This window comes from Corella eumyota, chromosome 7 (genome assembly GCF_963082875.1).
Source record: "Corella eumyota chromosome 7, kaCorEumy4.1, whole genome shotgun sequence".
Taxonomy (NCBI): Eukaryota; Metazoa; Chordata; class Ascidiacea; order Phlebobranchia; family Corellidae; genus Corella; species Corella eumyota.
In genome coordinates this window covers 7,664,908-7,684,409 of record NC_137496.1, presented here as the reverse complement: position 1 = coordinate 7,684,409, position 19,502 = coordinate 7,664,908, and the positions used below count along the sequence as shown (strand labels likewise).

The 19,502-nt window shown below is 31.7% G+C and overlaps 2 protein-coding genes and 1 pseudogene across 4 annotated transcripts; 2 read left to right on the top strand and 1 right to left on the bottom strand.

Moving 5' to 3' along the window:
• Positions 1-5,232: 5,232 nt before the first annotated feature.
• On the bottom strand, positions 5,233-11,621 carry LOC145760271 (solute carrier family 23 member 1-like). The gene is made up of 13 exons (XM_082574143.1): positions 11,508-11,621; positions 11,330-11,437; positions 10,905-11,071; positions 10,374-10,560; positions 9,833-10,014; positions 9,531-9,579; positions 8,663-8,794; positions 8,150-8,322; positions 7,725-7,845; positions 6,923-7,095; positions 5,934-6,115; positions 5,666-5,783; positions 5,233-5,368 (listed from the first exon to the last, which is right to left on the bottom strand). The coding sequence occupies exons 1-13, from the start codon at positions 11,517-11,519 to the stop codon at positions 5,299-5,301; spliced, it is 1,674 nt and encodes a 557-aa protein (XP_082430269.1). The 5' UTR covers positions 11,520-11,621; the 3' UTR covers positions 5,233-5,298.
• A 1,697-nt stretch (positions 11,622-13,318) lies between these two features.
• On the top strand, positions 13,319-15,395 carry LOC145760270 (mediator of RNA polymerase II transcription subunit 17-like; annotated as a pseudogene).
• A 122-nt stretch (positions 15,396-15,517) lies between these two features.
• On the top strand, positions 15,518-19,153 carry LOC145759781 (transmembrane protein 208-like). Of its 3 annotated transcripts, none has more exons than XM_082573624.1 (6): positions 15,518-15,608; positions 15,695-16,072; positions 17,318-17,377; positions 17,701-17,804; positions 18,154-18,238; positions 18,847-19,153. In XM_082573624.1, the coding sequence occupies exons 3-6, from the start codon at positions 17,375-17,377 to the stop codon at positions 18,940-18,942; spliced, it is 288 nt and encodes a 95-aa protein (XP_082429750.1). In that variant the 5' UTR covers positions 15,518-15,608; positions 15,695-16,072; positions 17,318-17,374; the 3' UTR covers positions 18,943-19,153. The 3 variants fall into 3 exon arrangements, with proteins under 3 accessions (XP_082429750.1, XP_082429752.1, XP_082429751.1); XM_082573626.1 differs by having other exon boundaries at positions 18,814-19,153; XM_082573625.1 differs by having other exon boundaries at positions 15,522-15,608; positions 15,974-16,072.
• The last annotated feature ends 349 nt before the right edge of the window (positions 19,154-19,502 follow it).

The following is a 19,502-nucleotide window of genomic DNA, read 5'->3' as shown; positions in this document are numbered from 1 at the left end:
TCCTTACGTAAAAATTTATTGGGCCTTTAAACCTAAAACACAAGCTGATGCAAATAATATATTCAAAATATCCCTAAAACTTTTAAATTAATTTAAAGGAGATACTAAATGACGTATTGTTTAAATTACAAATTAAATTTTTCCATTCACACTTTCCATTTTAATAAAGACGGATAATATTTTTAATATATAGACAAAAGAGTATACACAAATATAATAATTAGCAACAAAAGTGTTCGCCCCTAAGCTCACAAAAATATGTTTATATTGTGTACTAGCACAACAAAAAAAAAAGTTAAACAAAGTCAAATTAATTTTTAAAGCTGATAAATTAACCAGTTTTGATCAAAATTGAAGTAAATTTTTATATTTTTTCCAAATTGATTAAGGGTAGTCAGAAACGTTCGGAAGAAGCCGTTATAACTTAATTTACCAAACCTTATTGGGCTTTGTGCTTAAATATATCAAACCGGGGTAGCTGACAACATAAAGATAATTAATTATAAATTTCTAATACCACGTTGCGTTTTAAACTGTTGCTGCTCCACGTAGGCTATCGAGTTACTTTAGTCCTTTTTTATTGATTGAGAAACCTAACTTAGTTCAGTTTTACTATAAGCTTTAACCTTTTTTTACGCAGAAAATAACAAAAAGCAATTTTGGTGAAAATAAGCGTTTTTCCGCATTATTTTTTACATTTAATGCACATTATGTGTTTACAATATTACAAAAATTTCTATATTTTATTCAAATTAAGATAAAAGAACATACAAAGTCATGCTTTTTTAATAACAAGTAAAAATCTTTTAATTACACCTTCCCAAATTTTAAAAGACGAATAGTACTTTTTATAAAATATAGACAAAAAATATGCGCAAATATATATTTAATTAGCAACGAAAGTGTTCGTCCCTAAGCTCGCGGAATCATTTTGTATTGTGAACTGGCATTGCGAAAGAAAAACAAAGTTAAATGAAATTTATATTTAAAGCTAATTACTTATTTAGTTTTGTTTAAAAATGAAGCAGTTGAATTCCACTTTAAATTCAAAATTTATTAAAGATAGTCAGAAACTTACGGAGGTCGTTATAAATGAATTTACAAAACCCTATTAGACTTTGTGCTTAAATAAGACCTTATTAGGCTTCAAACTGAAAACATAAAGAATACTAATTATAAATTTCTAATACCAGGTTGCGTTTGTTTTATGCTGCGCCACGTATTGTGTTAATTTAGTCCGTTTCTTATTGGTTAAGAAATCTGACTTATTTTAGTCTCACTACAAGCCTTATTTTTTTTTAATATGTGAAAAAAGGCAAAAATCAATACGGGTAGCGCTGTTCGTTTTTGAGCTTTATTTTCTCAATAGAAAAAGCAAGAGGAATCGAGCCATAAACATTACGGAATAGCTAAAATTAATTTAATTACACTACACGTTTGACAGACATTTGGAATAACAAATTAAAAGAAATACTATAATATTAAGTAAAAAGTTTTTTTCGTAGTTCATTTTGTTTAGTAATTTGTTTTTTTAAACAGTGATATCAAATTTTGAAACACTTCTTAAAAGTTTACTTTAAAAAATACATTTTTTTACATTGACACCATTTAGTTTTCTACCTTTTTATAATAATATTTTAAATTATTTTTTTACCCAAATAAAGTGTTTTGGATGCGTTTCTATAAAAAAATGTTTAAAAAGAGGGATAAAATCTACAAAACAAAACGGGTTTTATTTAGCCCAACATTACATGGTTGTAAACGCACTTGTTACTGATCGTGGGTTCAATCCCCACGGCTCTCATGCTGTAGCATCCTTGAGTAAGGCGCTATAAACGATATGAACTTCTGCTGAGCCAGCACTTTTTTTTCGTATCACCTGATAGGTTTTATATTTTTATTGAGGAAGGGTGTGCTGTTTTGACGTGTTTTTGAGATATCCGTAAACACCGGGCTCAAGGGCGAATAGTGTGACGTTGGTGCGGCTCGAACCCGAGACCCTTCGGCTCGTAGTCTGACGCCATGACCGGCGTTTACGGATAGATATATACAAAAAAACGAGAAAAGGGTCCGGTCGGCTTTCACGTCATTAGTTAATGTTTCGTGGTACAATGCCTCTGACAGTAAAACAGGAACTTTAGGAGCGACGGTCGACAGGCTTGAATTAAAGTGCAATATATTAAATAAAATTAACGCTATAAATCTCGCTATAATTGTTTTGATATTAAATACAAATGTCATTGACCAGTTGGAAACGTTTAAAAAAACTGTTTTAGAAAAAATATTTTGGCAATAACAATTTACGCAATAAAACATTAATTTGATTTCTTTTTAAACGTTAATCGCAACTTAACGTATGAAAACATTTATAACCCTGTTTTAAACGACATCAAATAACGAACAAGGTAGGTTATGGTCCTTTACTTACAGAGTACACAAAAATCTCATAAATAATAAAAACATTGCAGTTTATATATATAAAGAAAATGGCAAATTGATTTAAGAAAGGTTTGTAAACGAAGGCGTTTAATATTTTGTATTGCATTCAAGTTTTTATAATCTTTTAACATTTTTATATATATATATAACTTTATTTTTGATGCAGAAAGGTCGATTGCGCGACCTAAACATAGAGTAATCAGTCTTGAGTTTCTTCAGGAAGTTTAAGATACTATATAGATTGTATTTGTCCGATAAATATGCTGCTGATTAGTGCTGGCCTAGCAGAAATTCATACCATTTAAAGCTTTTAAGGGCGCTACAACATGAGAGCAGTGGGGATTGCACCCACGATCCCATGTGGTAAAGCAAGTGTTTCTACCACTACAACACGCTGCCAGTGAATAAATGCCCACGTAAAATGCATATTAATATTACATGTATTGTGTGAGTGCGTCGTTTCTAGCTATGTAAAACGCTTAATCCAATTAAGGAAATGGCATTTCCTATTTTAATTTCAATCTGTTATTAGTCAGGTAAAACAACAATAATAGAGATTATGCGGCATTAAAAGACTTTAGATTTAATCTACGTTTTAAAAGTAAGTTTTTGTATGTATTGCATAAAATTACAAAAATGGAAATAAAGGTTTTTTTGTACTGAACATTTTTTTAGTTTTCACAAGCATTGCAACTGTTAAAAGTGGCACACAGTCTACATGCCACCGCCACAGTCTACATGCCACCGCCAACTTTATAAAATAAAAATGTTCAGTGTCGTAACACTTATAACACTATTTTTATAACACTATTAGCATTTTTTACTAATTAATATTGACAATTTAAAGCACTAAAACAAAGCAGCTTTGCTGTAATTTTTAATTTTTTTCCAGCATTAATATTCTGGTTACGTTGGTATGTCGACTGTTGTTAGATTGTTAAGTTAAACTTACTAAAGGGGAATTAAACAGTCATTTACGGGTTAGGTTATCCGGTATTGAGTTGTTTTTGGGTTAAATTAAACACACTAACTCCACAATCATTCAATACTAATAATATATTTTTTTAAATATATTCAGACATAATTTTTTAGTAATATCTCATTATAGTTTTTTTCTTTTATAGACAAATAATGAATAAAGTTTAATAACTTTTTTCGGTTTTGTGAATACTTTGCATGCATAAAAACCATTTAAATCAATAATTCCAAACAATTTTTATTATAACGTGAAATATATGTAAGTATTTGTACCCCTGGCAACAAATATTAGTGTTTGCTGCCTTTGTTAACTTTAGTTTGTGCTTTACACTTGTAAAAATATAACCTAAATAATTGTTATAGTATAACCAAAATAAAAGTATATATCGTCTATATACGCTAATTTGGCAATATATTAGTTAACAACAATGAAGTGATTTTATTTTAAACAAAACTAAGAGTGTGTTAACGACAAACTTTGCTTTAATAAGACTTAGTTGACCTGTCGGTTTCTTGCAAGAATTTGTAAGCGTTTTTGGCTGGTAAACTTTTAAAATTAACAACATAGACATAATTTGTTAAATTTTTTTAAATACGCCCTACCCAATTAAAAATATTTAAAAAGTAAAAAATGTTTAATATAAAATGCCTAAATATTGATTTTTATGTTAGGTTTGTTATCTGCAAAAAAAATTTAAAAAAAAGTACAACAAACGGCTCAGAGAGGACAAAATAGGGTCACTTTCCTATGCTTGCCAGCATATGATCTTACGACGATGACGTCGTGCGTCACGTGACTCGCGAGCGTTGGGACTTTCCCTTTTACTTTTAAACCCCGATATCTTAAAAAATACTTAATTTTTTTTTTTAATTTTTCGACCAATTTTTAAAATAATGATATCCTCGTGCAAGTTGGACAAATTCCAACATAATTAAAAAAGAAACTCCGCGACCGAACCATCTCTTTAACTTTGACTGACTAGTAAAATAAGACGAACGCATGTCTTAAGTTTATTCCAACGTTTGCGTATCTTTTAAGGTTTTTTAAACTTAGGCAGAGCTTTAACAAACCAAATTTAAGAAAATGGAAAATGAATGAAGCCAAAAAGGACATGTGGAATTTTAAAAATATAAAACGCAGAAAATCTGTTTGTTGTTTATTTGTATTCAGGTTATTTTTCATCAACATTTGTATCGTTTTATTAACATTTTTTTGCTGTAGCGCCTCTTGCTGAACCAGCGGTTTAATTATTGTGGAATTACATCTATATACTATCCCAAACTGCTAAAGGCAGCTCGAGACTGGGGTCGGAGTAACTGCTGTTACTCTATGTTTAGGTTGCGCATTCGACCTTTCTGCGTTGGGGATAAATACATTAAAAAAAAGTTAGTCATCATCTAAAAATTAAAAAAATATTAAAATTGGATTAGATTATTTATCGTACGTTGTTGTACAGAATTATTAAATGTAATGTAATCAATTTTTTTCCTAATCAATTTTGAATCAAATTAAAAAAATCAGCTTTAAATATAATTTTTACTTTGTATAACTTTTCTTTAGCTGTGCGCCAGTTTACAGCACAAGTAATTTCCACAGACTCGGGAAAGAAATCTCTTTGCTAATTAATTAAATACTTGTGCATACATTTTACCTATATTATATTTTTTACACTATGTATGCTAATGTTTATTAATATTCGTAGCTTCAGCATAGTATGAACAATATTTACTATGTTTTGAATCTTTTTCATACATAACTTCAAGTAATTTTTTTTAAAATAAATATTTTATTAATGCGGTAAAGGGTAAGGACTCTTCCAGCTTTTATTAATTGGTTATACTATGATAAAGCGCAAAGTTTTTAATAAGCCAGTAAACACATCATCGTTTGTTAAATTGTTTTTCAATCGTACTTTTATAGAATGGCGATATAGGAAGATAATTGCAAAAACTAAAAAAAAATATTGAAACAACATTTTTAGTTTAACTTTACAATAAAGTTTATACAGGACAATTTTATATATATTTCTAAAGTTTTTAGATAATCAAGAAAATTAAATAGATAAATAGACCATGGTATTGTGTTAGGAACTAAAGGCTTTTAGTTAAAGCCGCACCAATGGAATATTACTCGCACTTTATTTTACAAGGGACCGCTTTAAATTGCTCCTAGTTAATAAATGATAAAAATAGAAACGAACTTAAGCCTTTTTCACCAACAAAGTCTTGTAAATTTTTAATGTCTTACCTGCAGCAACGTGTCGAAAAAGGAAGACCATACGCTTCTTTTACTGATACAGCTGCTTCATTTAAGTAATTTTTGTCAGAGGTTTGACCAACAATTATGCCCCTTTCCTCAGGTGTACCTAAGAAGTCAATGTAAACCGTTGAACAAAAGTTAAAATAACCACAAAGTTTTACAAATATCAATATAACACGAAGATTTTAATTATTCAATAAAAAACCAATAAATTTTACAACCGTTCTCCTTGTTATCGACCAAATACATTTAAAACCTGGCAAAGTGTTGTCGAGAAACGCTCCAAGCAAGCCACCAACAAGCATAGCTGAGCTTAATAGCACAGTTAAAACTTGATCCAGCTCACTTAGCCCCGTTTGAATTGCTCCTCGATGTGATTTGGTCCAGTTGGCTACCGACATGCCCATGAATAACGTAAACCCAATTATAAAGATGTTTCTAATAAATTTCAAAAAATTAATAAGATCCACAATTATAGACGATATTCAAATAACTACCTATTACTTTTTGGGTTCTAGTTACTACTAAAAAGCAATTTTAGTTTAACTTTTTTATATTTTTATTGGAAAATGGTGTGCTGTTATGGCGTAATCGAGCTATCCGTAAACACCAAGGGCAAATAGTGTGACATTAGTGCTTCTCGAACCCGAAACCTTTCGGTTTGTAGTCCGACGCCATGGCTAGTTCGTCACACTACCCGACAGTTATAGTTTGTTTTATTACAACTCATAGCCTAATGTTGAACCTTACAGCTTTTAGCGGCCCTAATCAAGACGCTAACATTACTTACCTTTTCCAAATCCAAAATCATTCTACAGAATGATAATCTAATTAGTATTTAACACCTCGAGGTAACAAATGTAACCTTTACTATATTATAATAAACTTAGCCTAATACCCTCGTTATAGATATTCAAAAGAAACCAAGCTCTTATAAAACCCGGCAGCGTGGTGTGGTGGTAAGAACACTTGCTACACCAAATGAGGAAATGGGTTTAATCCCCACTGCTCTCATGCTGTAGCGCCTTTGAGTAAGCACTATAAACGGTATAAACTCCTGCTGACCCGAAACTTACTTAGCAGCATAATCATCGGGCGATTATAATCTATATAATATCCGAAATTGGTAAAGGCAACTTAAGACTGGGTCGGAGTAACTGATGTTACTCTATGTTTAGATCGCACATACGACCTTCCCACATTGAGAATAAAGCTATATACAAAAAAAATTCAGAATCACTACACCTTGAAGAACGTAAATCTACATCTTTAAGATTGGAAAGTCCGATAGATGCTATCATTGAAAACATAACAAAAAATACTCCAGCTATCACAGGGTTAGGAATTGTCACAAATATTGCACCAAATTTTCCAAACGTTCCAAGAACGATAAAAATTATTCCAGCTGATTGTAAAACCTATAATTCATTTGTGAGATTAAAAACGTCATACCGTTTATATTTAACTTGTATAATATGAGCTTTAATGTCAAAATTTGTAAAACTTAATAACAACTTAATATGTCAGAGGAATGCTCTTTTAAATTGGCCTATCGTTTAGGTGGCAATTTTACAACCCTTACCCAACTGTGTATTAAAACGAAACGATCTTCCTAATTTAGTAATCGCCTAGTTACTCTGCTATAATAGTTACGTGGCAAAAACAAAACGTAGCAAACTCTTTTCAGCAGAAAAGTTACATCTACAAATAAGGTTAAAACTAGAAAAGCACGTCAGTACTTTTCAATTTAAGGCAATGTCCGCACTGGAATACGTTATTAACAGTTACGGTAAGAACTCATTCTTACGACATATAATCGCAATCAATAGTTTCAGTCGCAATCAATAGTTCCAAGTTTTGAGTTACCTCTAAAGTTAATATTATAAACTAGGTAAGATTGCTTAGCGTTAACACTGTTTATTAAATTTTAACACAATTAAGTTCTATTAAACTTTAAGACTCAATCCAATAGTATGGAATACCGGTTCATTGTAAGAGAGTCGCACACAGAATGTTTTGCGCTACGGTATCTGATTCGACAACTCACCCGTCTGCTGGCTACTTTTGTTATTCCAATTGCTGCGATATTTGCACTAAACGAGGTTGTGCCCGATTTCGTACCAACCAACCCGGCAAATATGCATCCAATACCTTCCATCATTATACCCCTGCAATAAATATTGCAAGTAAAAAAAGTCAAAAATTACTATGAAAAATTTTTTTTTAAACAGAGCAAAGCATTCGAGAATGAGCCCTTGTAACAAGCGTAATCTCAATATTGTGATTTAAGGTTTTATTTTTTATTTGACTTTATTTAAAGGCAATATGTCTTTTAACTTTTAATTATGCCCCAAATTTTAATTGTTGTTTCCTTGAAATAATAAAATTAAATTGTAACAAAAATCCTCCGTTTATGGTTTGCCCACTTTACTTTTAGTTTTATTAGTGCATGTTATTTTAGATATAACTTACCTGTTAAACGCATGACTTGGTGGTGGTGGCGCTCTGCACAAAGTTGCACATGCGCTGTAGTCCCCGATCGATTCCACCGTACTCGCAATAACGGCAGCAAACATTCCGAATACTCCTGCGATTGTAACTTTTGGCATACCCCACTGGCCAGGATAGGGTAAACGAAACCATGTTTAAAGAAGTTTGATAACGTTTAAAAATAACAATTATTTACTAAAGAGATATTTATGTTTTTTATAGTTCTCTATGATCCGTAAAAGTAATGTAACAAAAACATTTATTTATTTATAGTATTAAAGTGTGTACATCGATTAAATTTTTAAATCGTAAAGTACCCATGATTTATGATATGTAACAAACTAAAATTTAAACCAAAAAAAAGTTTTGTTTAACTGCGCCATTTTTATATTAAGAATAAAGTGTGTCAAATAGAAATTCATGAAATAATATGTAAACACATAACGGTCATATCTTCGGTTTTGACATATTAAGTAACAACTTCTCTTACCACGGGCTGCTTTGCAAAATGTCAGTTTTGGTATCAGTCCTAGCTTCGTAAAACACGTGTTTAGGATCATCTGGTATTACATTTGTTACGGTCAAAATGAAACAAAGAAACCAAGAAACACCAAGTGCTATAAACAGCTGTAACAGAATACCTTTAATGAGGAATAATCAGTTACTTTATTTAAAATTATATTACGTAAGGTTTAAAACCGGCAACGTGGTGTAGAGATATGAACACTTGCTACACCACCATAAGGTTGTGGGTTCAACCCCACTGCTCTTATGATGTATCACCCTTGAGTAAGGCGCTATAACCAGTTTGCACTTACGCCAGCACTTAATAAGCAGCATTATTACTGGGCAATTATAATCTATACAGTATTCAAAACTGCTAAAAACAACTCAAGACTGAGTCGAAGTAACTAATTTTTCCCTATGTTTGGGTCGTGCACTCGATCTTCCCACACCGAGGATAAAGATGCATACAAAAAAACGATTGGTTTTCCGGAGTTAAGTTACTAATTTTACTTAGTGACGCTATAGCTAGGTTATTTTTTGTACATATCTTTATCCTAGATGTGGAAAGGTCAAATGCGCGACCTAAACATAGAATAACATAAGTTACCCTACTCCGACCCAGTCTCGAGTTGATTTTAGCAGTTTAAATATTATATAGATTATAACTGCCCGAAAATTATGTTGCTGATCGAGTGCTGGCTCAGCAGAAGCTCATACCGTTTATAGCACCTTACTCAAGGGCACTCCAGCATGAGAACAAAGGTGATTGAACTCACAACCTCATGGGGTGTGGCAAATGTGCCTACTACTACATCACGCTGTCAGTATTAAATGATTTAATTTTTCTGCAACTAACCGGGAACATTTTAAAAAATTCCACGCGCACGATGTGCAATCCATCTTTTCTGTTTAAGGCGGGAAAGGGAACTTTTTGTTATTTAAGTATTGTGACGTCACAACCATTGTCACAGCTCCACTGTAAAGGTATCAGATATAAACTTTTAAGCTATAGAATAAGATAAGTAATATTCCTGGTTGAAATGAGAACGACTTTTTAAATAATTTCTTTAAAAGAATCCAAATAAAAAGTTAGGTAAAATCTGGGCACTGTTTAAAATATTTGTTTCATTCAAAAACTTTTTTTAAAAAATATCTTACAGTAATGCGATTCCCCACTGCCCGTCGGCTTTGTCGGAAGCTATTTCAAACAAGTCCAGTCCTATCAAAGTAATAGTTGGCATAACTGTTAACGGTCCTATAAACCGCATCAACCAACCGATCAGTCCTGAGAATCCTAAAACTACTTCAAGTACAGCTGCAACTGCCATTGAGCCTTGAATCTATTTTGAATAATTTAGGGAAAAACAATATTGTAGCCTACTAATGTTTTTTTTAACAGCTTTGTATTAAAAATGTGAATTTTTTCATAACCTTAAAATGAGAAATGTATTTAATTTTCAATAAGAATTTTGGTTTTTGAGAAATTGTTCTTGTTATTCCAAATAAAAAAACTTTACCATGGGCTTAAAGGGGAACTAAACTGAAAATAGTGCTATTTATTTTATTTATTTAAACTATACCAAGTTAAAAAGTGTTGTTAAAATTAGTTGTTTGTTAATTTATAAGGGGCTTAATTTGAGGTTTTAAATTTTTCAGTTTAGTCCCTCTTTAAATCTTACAAAATCTAACTTTAAGCCACCTCTCTTATTCTTTTTTGCCATAACTCATCACCGCTTACTGTTTCGCCATCCATATCCATATATAACAACATAGTTGAGTTTATTGAAGAAGGAATTGGGCCTGATGGACAGGTGTTGTGAGGTAAGGATAGAATTACCAAAGTTGGCGCAAGAAAAGCAAATGAGCTTCCTTGCATTATGGGCAACCTGCAATAGCGAAAGATAAATCAAGTTTAAGCACCTGTCAATGTGTTTACGCATCGTTGGACTCTAACATAAGTTTAAAAAATCCTTTCCTTAAAAAGTAACTAAATGCCTTTTCTTATCTTTATTTAAGTGAAACGTTTTAACGATGCGTAAAAAATTTCTGTTGGAAGAATTATTTATTAAAAATGCCACGGTCTGTGGTTACGCTTTAAAATTTTACGAACCGTGCCTAACACTAAGTAAGCTATTTTAAGGATTACTTGTAGTTTACGGCCTTTAAACAAAATATTTGCCTGCATGCATATTTACAGGGCCGATACTACAAGTGATCTATTTTAACTTACCTATTTCCTATAGTTGTTTGCAGAACTGTGCATACGTCCGACACGAAAAATATACTGCAGATAAAATTTGCCCGAACCAAGTTACCATTTACATCGTCTTTTAAACACAATTTATCCGACACTATAAGAGGCACACCAACAACTACGCCAAGCGCTAGTAGATAATGCTAAAGTAACAAAACAGTAAAACTTTTTATATATATTCAATAATCTACCCAGAATCTTAGTTACAATAGTGCCTTGATCTAATGGTTGGAATACTTGGTTTCTATCCATGGAATCTGTCTGGGTTTGATTTCCTCTGTAAAACTAAATAACCTTAAAATTAACTCGAACATAAAACAACGTTTATATTTTTAAATCAACCTTGGTAAATAACTTAAATAGTTAAACGTTAATTGTACAGAAAATTAATATTAGAATACCTGTAAGCCAAATAGAAGATCATTCGATTTGTTAATTTTAGCATCAACATTACTTTTGCGATTTTGTGTTATCGGTTCAGTTTCAAGTACAGTTATTGTAGCACGATCCTTAAAAATGACACTTGTTTATAATTTGATTTATTTTTTAGCCTACATATAACAATAATATCCTTATTACCTCATTTTCCATTGCTTAATTTCCCTATTCAGCTTAAATAAAATTTAAATTATTTAACCTTGTAGCTATTTTTTGAAACAATAATACAATTTTAAATACATGGCCCGATACGCGATATAATAAATCATAAATATTATGCCCGTAGGTAAAATAGTCAACTAAAAATAACATGGTTGCCTGCATTCACTTTCAAAATTTGGGGTCAAGTCGCTAAAAAGCCCTAGCAATATGGAAAAAAATGTACTATTTATTTAGCGGCTTAAACAAAAATTAGACAGTAAAAAAACGATATTTTAGGCTTATTTATATTTTTGTGTTGTGCAAATAAACAAAAATTTTAAAACCTGTACGCAAAGGCAGGTATTTTTTTCTTGGTAAACAAGGTATAGAGGTAATAATTCTTTACCATTTGTGCCCTTAAAAATTAAAAAGGCATTTAAATTTATTAATAAAATTATAAAAAAAATAAAATAATGTTTTAAAAAAATTTGTAAAATAAAACATAAACTCATTGGAGTTATACCGCCAATTTAAACATATTTAGTAAGCAATGCTGTTCAAAAATATTGTGTGCACAATTTTTTTTGAAATATGACTAATGGGACAATTTTTTTAGTAAAATTAATAAATTAAATAATAATGTGCAAAACAACTGCCGAGTTAACCGGTGGTGCGGTGTAGTGGTTAAAACACACAATTGACTAAAAAGACTTTTTTAAAACTGCTGTTTTTTATTTTCATTTTGTCAATTTGTTAAATATACCATTTTTATTTAAGTTTTTTTACGCATTAGTGAAAGTAAAAAAAATACAATACACATTATGTTAACACGGCAAGAAAAAATTACACAATCAATAAGTCGAATGCGCGACTTAAACATAGAGTAAAATCAGTTACTTCAACCCACCCTCGAATTGCCTGTGAGTCTGGGATAATATAGATTATAATTGCCTGATAATTATGCTGCTGATTAAGTGCTGGCTCAGCAGGAGTTTGTACCGTTTATAGCGCCTTACTCAAGGGCGCTACAGCATAAGATCAGTGGGGATTGAACCCACGACCTCATCTGTGGTGTAGCAACTGTTCTTACCACCACACCACGCTGCCGGTCAGACCATTTATTGTTATGGGATCTCTATAGGCGGTGTCCGCCGGTTGAAACGAGTAGTACTTAAATAATTGTGAAAAGAAAAAAAAATAGATGTGGAATCGGAATGTACAAAAAAAGATTAGGGTTAGGTTATAATTCCACATTTTTTAAACTTGGCGAAAATTACCAATTTTGTAAACTTGGCGGACAACACTAATAGAGCTCCTTGTAATGTTATAGTGTATTATAGTATGGCTGCATGGTCACCAAACCCTATAAGATAAATGCAAAATGCCGTTTCAATGGGCCAATCTATTATAATTTCTATAAATGGGCCAATCTATTAAAAATTTTATATTCATACCCTATTAAACTGCTTCGGTTAAAAATTGTGAATATATATACATTGCTGCACCCATGGGTTTTACCAGGTATATTTTGCACAAGTGATTTAAAAAATGGCATAAACTTTACTAGAATTAAGAAAGCTATCACTAGTTAAGATGTTTAAATTATTGTAAAAGTTTTCACTGGCATAGAAAATTTGAGTTTTGCGATATAGTAAAATATTATTTTTTAAGTTTTCTATATCCCAAAAAATTTTTTTTACTTTTTTAAAATAAATTTAATGTTTTTAATAGATTAGATTGTTGTATAAATTTTAAACATATATATACACAAAAAAAAGATCAAAAATGGATTCTATTAGGATGGAAGAGAATCCACTCAGCGTTAAAATCTCTCTGCAATCGTTGTCGGAAAACAAGATTCAAGAAATTTCTTACGGCGGCCAAGAGACTTTTATTTAATCTCTAACAATGTCCCAAAGCTTAACGGACTTAGCAAATCGGATTGATTTTTTAGAAGACAATGACAAAGCCAGTCAGCCTAAAGAAGAAAAAGCTAAAGAAATGTTGGATGAAAAACAATGGCCGTGGAAAAATATTCAGACACATTTGCAAAGAGCGCTTATCGAAATGAACGTGTTAGTTGATGTGATGTCAATTTCTCAAAATAAATTGGTCAATCAACCAAAAGAAGTCGGTGATACTGGACAATATTTAATGTTTGATTTAGCCAACGATGAACAAGAAACTCCCACTAAACCCTGACTCAAAATGTTAACCAAAAACCGTTGTCTAAATGCGGCTTCTAATATTTTACTTGACGGGGCTATGCGACTGAATAAGGCAAAATCTGAGGCATCCACACAGCACACCTTTTATTCACAATTACTTAAACTTCGACAGCGATGGCGTGTAAGACGGGTCGGGGATAAAATTTTAGGGGATTTAAGTTACAGATCAGCAGGTTCGGATTTTTGGCACTCGAGTGCTTTTGAAGTTATTAAAAAATCTCTAGATGATGATGTTGATGAAGATTCCAACATCGATGAAGCAACAAAAAGTATAATATACCTGGTTCCCTCTCTTCGGCCTCCTCTGCAGGTTGTCGTTAGTGCCGATTTAAAAGGAGTTGCAACCATTTTAGTTTCTACTATCGACATATCTTCAAAAACTTTAAAATCATGCAAAGTGAACAATTTTGATCTTTTCTTGAAAAAAACTGTAAGCAGCGAGCCAAATTGGCACAGAAAGTTATGCAATGCTCAAAATGTTTTGTTTTGCAAAGAGTTATTTGCGAGGCTAACAAAAGAAGCTGTGCAGCATAAAGCATATGGACTAAAGTCGCCATTTATTGTCATCGAAAACACGATATCGGCATGCATTTTTCCTGACACAAAACTTGAAATTAAACTTTTATATAGTCAAAGTTCACATCCAACGAGTGTTGCAACTGAAAACTCGTCGATATTTACCTTAAAACATGCCCTTATGCAATTACTTTTAAAATTCCATGCCAAACGTCTCAATATCGAGCCTCCACACCCTATAAATGCTGCACTGAGTTTAACAAACCTTTTAAGACGGGCATCTGTTTAGGGTAGTCCATCCAGACACTTGGTAAAATCGACAAAACAGTGTGAAATCTCGTTTATAGAGCCGCTTATTAAAATGGCTAAACATTATGAGGTGCAGCATTGCTTGAACAAAGTTATTCTTAAAATAGCCAATGAGTTCTTAAAATAGCCAATGAACGACCCAGATGTGCAAGCTCATTGGTCTACTGTCACCAACATGTACGAAACTACAGTTCGTGTTATGCTTGTGAACAGTGGGTATGAATCCTATAATAAATCAGTTATGTTGCTAACAGCAAAACCCCATGAAATAAGAGTGATACAACGAGAAGGTAAGGTACTAACACTTCCGATAGAATCTTCAAAAATTTACCAGTATCTTTTGTCTCGCATTTGTATGCATCAACTGTTGACCATTCAATCATTAGCTCAAACCTTAGGATGGACTTTGTTGAATTTATCACCGCATTGTGGGGTAGTTAACGATAACAACCTGCGTATTCGTGGGACTTTAATAATCGCCGAACCCAATGGTAGTAAAAACGTTTCTGTGTGCTGCAGTTTGGACAGCAATAACAATATTAAATATGAAATTAATGTCCAGCAACCCAGAAGTGATGACATTAACTCGTTTGAAAATAAACAGTGGACTGATAACGATAAATTTTTATCTCTTGGAGGAAAATGGAGGGAGGTTTCATGATCTGATGTACCGGGAAGACATTTTGTAAATAAAATGGAAACTTTATTGACTTGCTTAAAAAAATAATTACATTTTTTGGTAAAATTAATGCTGTTAAAATTATTTGTTTTTTACAAGGGGTAGCTATAAAATTAACTGAATCGTCTGTATTGAATCTATACTGAACGAATTACAAAATTAAACCCTAAAATTAGGATTAGTGTAATTAGTACAATTTGTCCTTTAAAATCATAAAATTTTTTATGACTAAAATGAGAATGGAATGCAGTGCATTTTTATAATTTTTTTTCTCTTTCAGAATATTCATAAATTTTTAATAAATATATTTTTAAATGAAATTTGAATTTATAAAATAGCCATCTCAGAGACTTTTATATCAAAATGCCGGTAAGTTTTTTTTATTCTAATTTTGAGTTTGTAGAAATGTTAATATTTTTTAACATGAAATTTTCGAAATTTTTTTTTGTATATAGATATATCCTAGATCTGGGAAGGTTGAATGCGCAACCTAAACATAGATTAACAACAGTTACCCCAACTGCAGTCTCGAGTTGCCTGCGGCAGTTTGAGATAATATTGCTTATAATTGCCTGATAATTAAGTTGCTGATTAGGTGCTTGCTCAGGAGAAGTTTATACCGTTTTTAGCGCCTTACTTAAGGGCACTACAGTATGAGATCACCAGGGATCAAACCTAGGACCTCATTTTGTGTAGAAAGTGTTCTGTAATTATTTGTTTTAATTATTTTACAGCCAACCAAAGGTAAACAAGGGACTAAAGGAGCAAAACAAATTAAAGAAGAAAATTAAACAACTTATAATTTTTACAAATATGTTATCATTTTTGCAAATGTAAGTACAAAATTGTGATCATTTGTATATATGTCATATTCTTTTAAAAGTAACAAAACAATATTAAAAAAAATAATAATAATAAAAGAATTTAAACCTATTATTAGATTTACATTTTATTTGTCATAATATGATTGCAAATTAAAATATTATTTGCCTGCGATAATTTAGCCATGCACCACAAGTGGCAGATATTTTTTATGTTAAAAATAAAGAAATTGGACATAAAAATAAAGAAATTGGACAAAGCAAGTTTATAACCAGTTTCGAAAGCTGGCATATTGAATAAATGATGATGGCCAGTTGGCATTTGCATACACTGTTAAAAACAACAATTAAACCCAAAAATTTCAAACAGTTAAACCCAATGAAAGATATCAAATATATCCCTATCGTAGCATGGTTTACTTATAGAAATAACGACTAATATTAATGAAAGCTTAATTTAATGAAGTTAACGGGTTTGCTATAAATTTAAATTTTAACCCCAAATTTCACCTTGATTAATTAATAATTAACAGTTTGGTACCCACCTTTGTTTATATACACTAAATAGATTAAAATAGTTTCTAGATCTGGCATATTGACATTAATGATGATGGCCAGTTGGCAGTTAGATACACTGTTTAAAAATTACAACAATTCAACCCGAAAACGGCAAAAAAATTACGAACAGTTAAACCCAATAAAAGATATCAAATGTATAAATCCCTATCTTAGCATGGTTTACTTGTAAAAATATAGAAATAACGACTAATAATAATGGAAGCTTAATTTAATGAAGGTAACAGGTTCGCTATGTTTTTTTTTAAGTTAAATTTAACCTTAAATTTCGCCTTGTTAATTGCCTTGTTAATTAATTCATAGTTTGGCACCCACCTTAGTTTATACACACTAAATTTGTTATATACCTTTATTTATATATTCTTTATTTAACCAGATAAATTGTGTTGTGGTCAAAACACTTGGCTTCACTACATGAGGTCTAGGATTCGATCTCCAATACTCTCATATTATTTTGTCTGAGAAATGCACTTTAAACTCTCGCTAAGCCAACACTTAATCAGCAGCATAATGTAAGGCAATTATTATCTTTAATATCCCAAACTGATAATGGAAACTCGAAACTGGGTTGGGGACACTGATACTTTTCTATGTTTAGGTCGTGAAGTCAACATTCCTACATTAAGGTTAAATAAATATAAAAAAATTAAACCTTATTCTTATTTTTTATTGTTGTAACAGATACCAGTTATATTTTTCCATATCTTATTGAAGTATAATGATCTTCAGTGGAGTCAAATGGTAAGTAGACTGTTAAAAACACTGACAGCGTTGTGTAGTTGTTAAAACACTTGGCTTTACTACTGGATGTCCTGGGTTTGCCCACCACTTCAGACTGTAATGCCCTTTAAAATAGAGTAGTAAAGAGTATAAACCGCTGATAAGCTCAAAAACAATACGCAGAATAATTATTGTGCAAATATAAATAATAATATTTAAAACTACTTAAGCCAACCTAAGACTGGGTCAGGGTAACAAATTCACTATATGTTTTGGCCATGAAAATTGGTCATTCCAAATCGAGAATAAATAAATACAAAAATGTTTGTTTTTTTGAATTTCAGAGCATGTTTATTTTTCCATCAGTAACTTATGCACTTTGCATGAAATTAATGAGTTCAATGGTCAATAGTGGATTGGATTTAAATATGGATTCAGGAATGGCAGAGTAAGAAATGAAATTAAACAAGTTCAGCAGTGTGGTATAGTGGTCAGAACACTTTCTACACTTCATGAGGTCCTGGGTAGATTTCTAGTGTTCTCATGCTGTATCGCCTTTGAGTAAGACGCTATAAATGATATGAATTCCTGTTAAGCAAGCACCTAATAAGCAGCTCAATTATCAGGCAATTATTATCTATAATATTCTAAACTGCCATAGGCAACTCGAGACTGGGTCGGGGTAACGGTTACTTTATGTTTAGGTTGTGCATTCGACCTTTCCTTACGAGGATAAAGATACATAAAAAAAAAGTTTTTCTTAATTTCAATAATAATTGTTTTCTATTATATTTTAGACATGCAAAAGATATTCTTATTATTACAGCTGTATGTCAAGTTCTAAGCTGTATATCAATGTATTTATGGCTTATTTGGCTTGTGGTATGTATTCAAATATACAGTTTATTTTATTATTTTTTGCATAAAAATTAGAAGGCCAAAGTGTTTTAAAATATTTTTACTAAAATGCCTAAAACCTACACTACTATAACTATATTCTAAAGTGGCTGTTTTTTATTTACCTAATCCTGTTACGTGTTTTTGTTTAAATATATTTTTATCCTCGATGTGGGAAGGTCGATTGCATGACCTAAACATAGAGTAACCTCAGTTACTCCGACCCAGTCTTGAGCTGCCTTTATCAGTTTTGGATATTATATAGATTATAATTGCCCCATAATTATGCTGCTAATTAAGTGTTGTGTCAGCAGGAGTTCATACCGTTTATAGCACCTTACTCAAAGGCGCTACAGCATGAGAGCAGTGGGGATTAAACTTACAACCTCATGTAGTGTAGCAAGTGATCTTACCACTACACCTCTAGTTGGACAAATGGTGTGGCTTAAACCTAAACCCCTCGGATTGTAGTTCGATGCGATGACCTATATACCACACTACCCACATTATAAATATATGTTTTGACATGCAAGCATTAATTAATTAAACCACAATTTTAGGTGCAATGCCCTAAAAATTAATTTTTACTCCAGGTTCCTGGGGCCCCATGGATTTTTCAAGCGTCACCAGAATTAAGCGAAAAGCAAAAGATGGAAAAAAAAAAGATTTTAAACCTTTTCTGGTTTTAGGATGTTTTTATTAATTTATTTTGTTAGTTGAATGGATTTTACAGTAGAGGAGTTTAACTTAAATACAACTATAAAATTGTGATTTAAATGATAATAGGACTTTTTAAAGCAAAATTACATTAATATATAAAAGTTAACTAATGTATTTTGATGGTACAATATATAAGTCTAATCTAGTGCTTTTTTTAAATAAGTGGTGAAAATGTGCAATAAAAAGGAACTGTTTTTTTTTGGAATGGTTGTTCATTTAACAAGAGAGTAAGGAAGAATTAGCAAGGACTGTAAAGTATAAAAGACAATTAGGAAGGTTATATAATTTTTTTGTGCGCGACTTTAAACATAGAGTAACATCAGTTACTCCGACCCAGGCTCGAGTTACTTGTCGCAGTTTAATTGCCCGATAATTATACTGCTGATTTAGTGCTCAGCAGGAGTTTATACCGTTTATGGCGCCTTACTTAAGGGCGCTACGGCATGAGATTAGTGGGGATTGAACCCACGACCTCATGTGTGGTGTAGCAAGTGTTCTTACTACCACACCACGCTGCTGGTTTATTTAT